General features: G+C 42.1%; 1 protein-coding gene and 1 non-coding gene across 2 annotated transcripts; both read left to right on the top strand.

Moving 5' to 3' along the window:
* Window positions 1–202: 202 nt before the first annotated feature.
* On the top strand, window positions 203–275 carry trnar-ccu (transfer RNA arginine (anticodon CCU)). The gene has a single exon. It is a non-coding gene; the product is annotated as a tRNA-Arg (tRNA).
* An 18-nt stretch (window positions 276–293) lies between these two features.
* Window positions 294–8,092, top strand: plbd1a (phospholipase B domain containing 1a). The gene is made up of 11 exons (XM_069701303.1): window positions 294–629; window positions 1,328–1,550; window positions 1,757–1,840; window positions 2,232–2,373; window positions 3,047–3,187; window positions 4,271–4,415; window positions 4,680–4,880; window positions 5,285–5,425; window positions 5,526–5,711; window positions 6,951–7,057; window positions 7,177–8,092. Exons 1-11 carry the CDS (start codon window positions 560–562, stop codon window positions 7,351–7,353), a joined length of 1,617 nt encoding a protein of 538 aa, XP_069557404.1. The 5' UTR covers window positions 294–559; the 3' UTR covers window positions 7,354–8,092.

Here is an 8,092-nt window from a genome sequence, read left to right on the forward strand (position 1 = left end):
AAGATAATTGTGTTTGTTTTATTTTATTTTTAAACTGACGTCACCTTCTATTAGCAGTTTATGTTGTCTTTCTCCCAACCCGATAGTTTCAGTGTTGCTTTAGTGGTGCTTTGATGCAATCCTTGTGACGATGTGAAGTAATAGATCAGTTCCCGTTCTCAGGTCTATAAATTGTCACGCTAACACTTGGCAAAGTCGCAGAGCCCCAGTGGCCTAATGGATAAGGCACTGGCCTCCTAAGCCAGGGATTGTGGGTTCGAGTCCCATCTGGGGTGGAGATCTTTTTCCTTATTTTAAACGGACGACTCGTTAAGATTTACGAGCTGAGCTGGTTGTATTAACGCTCCCACCGAAGTGTTTCACGTGTACGATTTATTGTTCCGTTTTGCTTCCGTCCGCCGCCAATCAGGAAACGCTGCGCTCCCGTGACACGCGGGCTTCCTTGGACTTTCCGTCCGTCACTTAACAATTGGTTTCCTCTTCGCCTACAACCAATGCTCGTCCATCCGTTTTCTTTATTCTGCCCCCAGTTTTAACATTTGACTGCACTCTCGCAGACATGCTTTTAATACGAAGGCTGTTTGTCCTTCTTTTATTCCGCGCGGTTGCGACCGTCGCCTGTCCTGACAGTAAGTAGGTCGAGTTTACGTGAAGTCTCAGGTGGTTGTGTAAGGATCTAATGGCTTTACTTTGCAGGATTGAACTTAGTGGGTGGCATTAAGCGGGCATGCTGTTTTGTGTATGTGTTTTTTTTGTTTTGTTTTTTTACTGCGACCGACTTCCTGTCAGCTGCTGTGATTTAAAGTGTTTTGGAAATGAGTGCTTGAGTGGAATATGATTTGTGCAGGATAATCCCCAAACCGAGGAGATCCTCTCATTGAAATGTCTGTTCTAACTATAATTTTTGTTTATGTCAATAAATCCACATTAACATTTGGTAATATAGAAACGTTAATATATGTAAAAGACAGAAGCAATAGAAACATACAGGAGTGGGTTGTTTGATTTTCAGTGAATGTAATACCTCTACTTGCCTTATGACCCTCATATCGCCTGCTGTAGATGTCATCTATTCAGCTCAACAAAACAAAACAAAAATCGAAAATAAAACAATTGAAAATGTGCCAGTGTTGCATCATGCAGAAAAATCGTTATCATTAGTTAATTTTTATATTGAATATGCATTTAGCTTCTTTTTTTTTTTTCCCCCGAAGCCAATGTCAATGTCTTTTACAGCCATCAGTTTGCATGACTGTTGTAGTCTATAGCACTTCTTGTGTCGCCCTTTCTTTTTGTTTATGTCTTCACAATGTTGATTCCTTCTCAGAGATGACAGTAGCCACTGTGTACTGGGACCCCCAACACAAGACAGTCCTGCTGAAGGAGGGCGTGCTGGAGACTGAGGGGGATGCTTATGGGTACATGAACGACACCCTGTCCAGCACAGGCTGGAGCGTCCTAGAGATTCGTGCCGGGTACGGACAGACCCCCGAAACCGATGAAGTCACTTTCTTCCTGGCCGGCTACCTCGAAGGTTTCCTCACTGCCCAGTAAGTGTCATTAAGGTGTTCGACCATCTGATCCTCAAAATAAACCAAAGATGTAATAAATAAAGGAAGATAAGTGACGTAAATCAGGTGTGATCGAACAGAAAACAACTGACTGATCAAAACGACACCAAACCTGATGTGTAACTTTGTTTTTAAGATTATAACTGCTGTATTTTCATTTTTCTGAACTCATTCTTCCTCCTGAGGCAGATGATGGACCACTACAACAACATGTACCCGCAGCTGATCAACAACCCAAAGATCCTCGGGCCGATTCAGAGTTTCATGGCGTAAGTCTGTTCTCTTCTCCATTTTAAAAACAAAAACCACCGCAGCGGCGTCGCAGTCACGTAAAGTACACAATCCGAGTCACACTTTCATATCCTCTTCTCAGCTCCTGCCACGCCACAGCTCTCTCTGCGCTGGCATTCAGACACTCCTGACAACACCGCAGCTTAATAAAGTTCCCTCCTGACATTGATTATACTGCGAACCTCAGCAGGAATAAGAGAACATAGGGCCAGTCAGATGCAGAGGTTTGATTGGTGCAATGTTTGACTGTTTCTTAGTGGCCCTCTTTCCATGCATGGTTCCTCCTCAATATAAGTCCATGTTTAATCGGTTTGATTACATGTCTCAGGAGGTTTTATGATTAAATGAGTCCCTCTGGTACTTTTGTAGGAAGCAGGACTCGTGGGTCAGAGAGCAGGTGAAACTGAACAAGAGCTCCGATCCTCTGTGGAAACACGCAGGCTTCATCGTGGCCCAGATGGACGGGCTGCAGGCAGGAGTGGCCGATTGGGCCAAGAAACAAGGGAAGAAGGTAAAACAGCCACAAGGTAGCATTTTAATCCCACCAAAAAAAAACAACAGCAGCCAAAGTGCAGATCACAAAACATCATAAAGACAAAACACAGAAGTGCCAAACCAAATCTTAGGAATGCCTGGGGGCAATCTCTTCAAAATTCACCGGGATTCAACAGTAAGAACTTATTAGATTTTGGTGGTCAAAGGTCACCGTGACCTCACGAAAAAAACCATTTGTGGCCAAAACTCCTTTTCTGACCGTTTTTCAACACCATAACTCGGGGACAGTCGGAGAGACTGTCACCATGATTAAGATTTGGCCACCTACTGAATTAGTAACACTGATCTCGGGTGTCCACCTTGAAACTTGTTTAGATCTTTTGTGCTGTAGATGTGTGTGAAGCATCCATATTTTTTTTTAACTTGTAGCTTCTCTGCAGCAACGACCATGTTTGAAGCTTTGTCTGCTGTCATGGCGACAACTTTGTGCTCTGCCAGAATTGTCTTTATTGCCAAAATTACTTCAATGTCTTCACTATATATATATATATGATATGAGTCTTATATATGAAATGAGTCAGACTTAAATTGCAAATTCAAGTTTCACCGTTGTCTGTGTGTCTATAGAGGTCACAGTATTATAGATTCTCATTTGCTGACCAGCTGTTTATCTGGTGTCCTTCCCACAGCCGCTGTCGCTGTTTTCCATCCAGTTCCTGAACGCGGTGGGAGACCTCCTGGATCTGATCCCAGCCTTGGTCCCCAGCTCCAACCCTCCTATCAAAGGCTTCAAACTTCCAGGGATGGGGCACTGCTCAGCTCTCATCAAGGTCAGAGGTCAAAAGACAGTCCTGATCAGGCTATTAGGGAATGTCGCATACTCTCCATAAGAAATGCACACAGCAACACAAAAGACAGTTGTATAGGGGAAGTTCTTCAAAGCTCCTGCACAGTGAATCAGTGATGCGTCACTAACATGAGCTGCGGTGAGATTTTCATAAATGTGCGAAATGAGAAAAACAAGCAGCTACCAAGAAAGGAAGTCATCTCATGTTCTGCAGAATGAAAACATATTTATCCTTACTACTTCACTTATTTAAAAGATTTTAAAGCTTTCAATTTAATTTCAAAGCTTTCATATTCAACCGAGGAGAATTGTGTTCAAGAAGCTGCATATTTCTTGTCTGTGATGTTACACGGTTTTGTGTTACCAGAGTTGCAGCAGAGTTTGCAGTCTCACTTGCTGTGAGAGAAGCAAAGTTAGCACATCCTTCTCTTTTATCCATCATGAAAGAGACATCATAATATTAGCTGCAAAAATACGGTGTCCTTATATGGAAACAAGATCTCAGCGCTTTAGATCCGGGAGGGATGCAGTGTTATCATTTGTCTTTTACTTAAAATCACATCTTTCTTGTGTAAATATAACATCCACTCTTCCCACTGATTGTGCCATGCCTGTGTGTGGCAGCATTTGTGAAATGAACATTACCTGAATTTGAATTAATTATGGAGCTGAACTAATTAACTCATTAACAGAAGCTGGTTTTATCATTTTCACTACCTGTGGTTGCAGACAAACAAAACTACAGCACATAAGACATATTTATTTCCTTGTTGAGCATCGTCACATTCTCTACCAGGCTTTTCCCCAGATGTTACAGAAGCAATATAACATCGAGGAACAATTTGTAATCGCATATCACTGATTTGTGCCTCATATTTTGTGCGTCCTTGGAAACATTGCAAATCCCCTTGACCTCTGACCCGTAACCGCATCACTAAGTGAAGTATTTTTCTAAGAGGTGCTACTGAATGTCAAATATTTCCAATATCTTCTAATCTGAGTCCCAAATTTGCCATATTGAATCCTGAACCTCAAATCCACTCTAGTGTTCTCTGTCCTCCCCCAGATGCTGCCTGGCTTTGAGAACCTCCTGTTTGCCCATTCCAGCTGGTACACGTACGCGGCCACGATGCGGATCTACAAACACTGGGATTTTCACATCACTGAGCCCCACACGGCCACCGGGAAACTGTCCTTCAGCAGCTACCCTGGTATGATCAGGAGGTCCCAGGAATTCTCCTTCTATGATAGCAACAATTCTTCAATGAGAACAACTGCAGCAGGGAAATTGTCGCTATCAGTGTTTTCAGAATAGCCAATAATGAGTCAATAAGGTCCAGAAAGAATAAACAGTTGTAGCTGAGAATCACAGGATTTGTTGCTCCTCTGTCCAAAGGTTTGTGTTCTGCTGCGTTTGTCTCTGAATCTCCTGCCACCTTCATCATGTTTGGAGCATGGCTTGTTTGTGTCTTCAGGTTTCCTGGTGTCTCTGGATGATTTCTACATCTTGGGCAGTGGTCTGATGATGACCCAGACCACCAACAGTGTCTTCAACTCCTCCCTTTTTGAGGGAGTCACCCCACAGAGCCTGCTCGCGTGGCAGAGAGTCAGGCTGGCTCACAGTTTGGCACATACCGGAGAAGAATGGGCCAAAACCTTCTCCATGCACAACTCTGGTGAGAGAAGCACAGTGATTATGTGTATGTATGGCAGCGCAGCACACAATTCATTTATTTTATAAGACTAATTCAGTTAAAGATAACAGTAAGTAAAAAGATAAAATTACTACAGCGTATCATTGTTTTAGTATAAATTTGATAATGTGTTATATGCATCTTCTTGCAGCTGAAAGCACAAACTGGTTTTAAGATTTACTTGTGTCTTGCTAAACTTCATGAATCCTGTGAAAAGGAAATCGTAAATCTGGCAACTTTTGCATAAATGGTTAATTTTAAAGTACAAATAATAACTTAAAAACTGACAGAATTAGTAGCAAAGGTAAAACAAATGAAGCCAAAAGCCTTACAGTGCTTTTCCGTCACTCCTCTTTTATTGACCACCACCCACCTTCAACTGTCAGGTACCTACAACAACCAGTACATGGTGCTGGACAGGAGCAAAGTGAAGCTGAACCACAGTGTGGATGACGGCGCTCTGACTGTGGTGGAGCAGATCCCCGGCTTGGTGGAGTACTCTGACCAGACACAGGCTCTGCGCAGCGGTAACTTACACTTATTTTTCTCTTTTCTACAGTTTTTGTGTCTGTCGGATATTTGTAGGATTTACCTCTCTTTATCTGAATCTTTATCCGTGCACCGCAGGCTACTGGCCGTCCTACAACATTCCTTTCCACCGGAAGATCTACATGCTGAGCGGTTACGGAGAAATGTGGCGGGAGTATGGAGAGGACTTCTCCTACGACCTCTGTCCCAGAGCCAAGATCTTCCGCCGGGACCAGGCTAACGTCAAGGACCTGGACTCCTTGAAGTACATCTTAAGGTTCAATGGTGCGTGGCTCCGTCTCATTTCGTTACTTTAGATTACTCTCATTCAGCTGGTTACCATATGTGAGATTTTTTTAGTCATGTTCAGGGGATACATTGTGGATTTGTGAGGAGGGGGAGCACTTGTCCAATGAGGTTGGGGTTCTCGGATCGTATTTCAGACAGTAGAAACGGGGACTATTTCTTTAGTAGAAAGTAGTTACTGTGAACACGGTACACTCTGGGTTCTGTGGATTATAGAGTAACAAAAGACATTGTTTCTGGATCAAGATGCTGCAGGTGAATTGTCTAAATGTCATTTCTTTTTTCACTCCACTGAATGTCCTCAGTTCTCCTCTGTGGCGTCACAAGAACACCAACACTCCAAATATATTGTACAGTCCTATTCTCATATGCACTGCAGTGACAGATCTGTATTATTATTATTATTATTTACATTTAACTCATGGCTTAATAAACACTGATATCCCTGTCATTCATGAAAATATAGATATAATTGCACTGAGCAGTGAAAATATCTACAGTTACATATAGGCTCAAGATAATGAACTGTTTTTGTATTATTTTACGGACTACTTCAGTGATGTATAAGTTCCACGGGTGCTGTATTGTCACTACTGCAAATATTACTGTATTTAAACAGCAAAACTGAAAAGTCCTTAAAATAATCAACTTGATACACCAGAAAAAAAAAGTCAGGATTCTCTAGAGGAAACATAATTTGGACTTTTGCTGCTCTAGAAACTGAATCTGTGCAGCAGCTCAGCATTTGGTTTGGACTCATAGGATCGTAATGACACATCAGATTTTGTAAATAATGATGTTACCTGTGCTGTGCCACCTGTCCCTCTCAGCGTGGAGACGCTATCGATTCTGCTGCTTTTGTCACATTACAGATGTTTAAAAACGTCAAACAATGAAAGGCCACATCCTGCGTTTGTTTCTGAAAGCAGATTTCAACTGTTGAAATGTCAGTTGTAATGCTTTGATACTGAAAGAGACGCAGCTGAGCTCTTTCAGGGTGTAGTTTGAGTATCAGGAGGCCCGTTTGACCCCTGCACATGATGATTGAAGCACCGATCTCGCCCTCTAAGTGATGTGATTGTGAATCTTCGTTTCACATATTAGATCTCAAATAATAGTCAAATAGTGTTGTAAAGATTTACTTGTTAGCCCAGTCGTCTGTTAACGTGAGCAACCTCATGTTCACTGTGACATTTTTTTGTCTTTGCTTGTTTTCAGACTACAAGAATGATCCGTACTCCAAGGGCGACCCCTGTAAGACCATCTGTTGCCGTGACGACCTGAGAGCAGAGAAGCCTTCACCAGGAGGCTGCTATGACACCAAGGTAGACGCCGATCACCACAATGATCTGGCATTACCAGAGGACATGTGTAGTTTTTTGTAAAATGAAATGCTTTTCAGCTGCGCTCAAAATTCCTCCCGTCTGTGTTGTTGTCGGTCCAGGTGACAGATTTCCTCATGGCTGGGGACTTCCGTGCGCAGGCGGTGAACGGGCCAACGACGCAGGGCGGACTCCCGCCGTTCATTTGGGATAAATTCAGCAGCATCGCCCACCAGGGCCTGCCGCAGTACTACAACTTCACATTTGTCAAGATGCAGCCTCTTCTCTTCAAGCCATGAGAGTGAGAGTGAGAGTGAGACAGACACAGATGCTTCACAGTAATGACTGTCCTCATTCACAGTTACATCTTAATGGTTTTTTTTGTGGTTTAATTCTTGTTTTATGTTCACAGTTATGTCCACCAACATGTGCTTTCTTTTGAAATTTCTACATTTTGTAGTAATTCCACATAATTAAGACTAAATTTGTTTTACTCAGGATGTAGTGGATGCTTTATTTGGCAATACTGTGGGACGAGTGTGCAGCCGTTTGTGCCTTGAACACTACAGTAACTTTATGATTTGATAAACTGCTGAATCAATGCTCTAAATCAGCGCTGGATCCATCTTTAAATATTTGTTTTTGCTGTTTAATTTTCTTTTGTTGAATTCTTGAATGTCTTCAATTATGGAGACATTATCATTTTAATAATACATGAAACAATCAGTGCAATGCAATCCTCAGGTGTTGATCTTCTCTGGTGATGATATTTCTTGTACTATCCAAAATGAAAATTTCTCAGGTCTGTATTTTTGTATAAGCCTGCATGTCTTTCTGTAATACTGTACATAGTGCCATGTTTATTATGTTTATTAAAGCCCTACTCTTTTATCAGCAGTGTGTGTGTGTGTGTGTGTGTGTGTGTGTGTGTGTGTGTGTGTGTGTGTGTGTGTGTGTGTGTGTGTGTGTGGATATTCTGGACTGGACTTTTAAATCTGAAGCTTTTCCATATTAAATTTTCATAGAGAAAAGAATATA

The sequence above is a fragment of the Brachyistius frenatus genome, unplaced genomic scaffold (assembly GCF_029030835.1).
Source record: "Brachyistius frenatus isolate BFR_SWC_R1_liver_20210118 unplaced genomic scaffold, ASM2903083v1 Contig_36, whole genome shotgun sequence".
NCBI lineage: Eukaryota > Metazoa > Chordata > Actinopteri > Embiotocidae > Brachyistius > Brachyistius frenatus.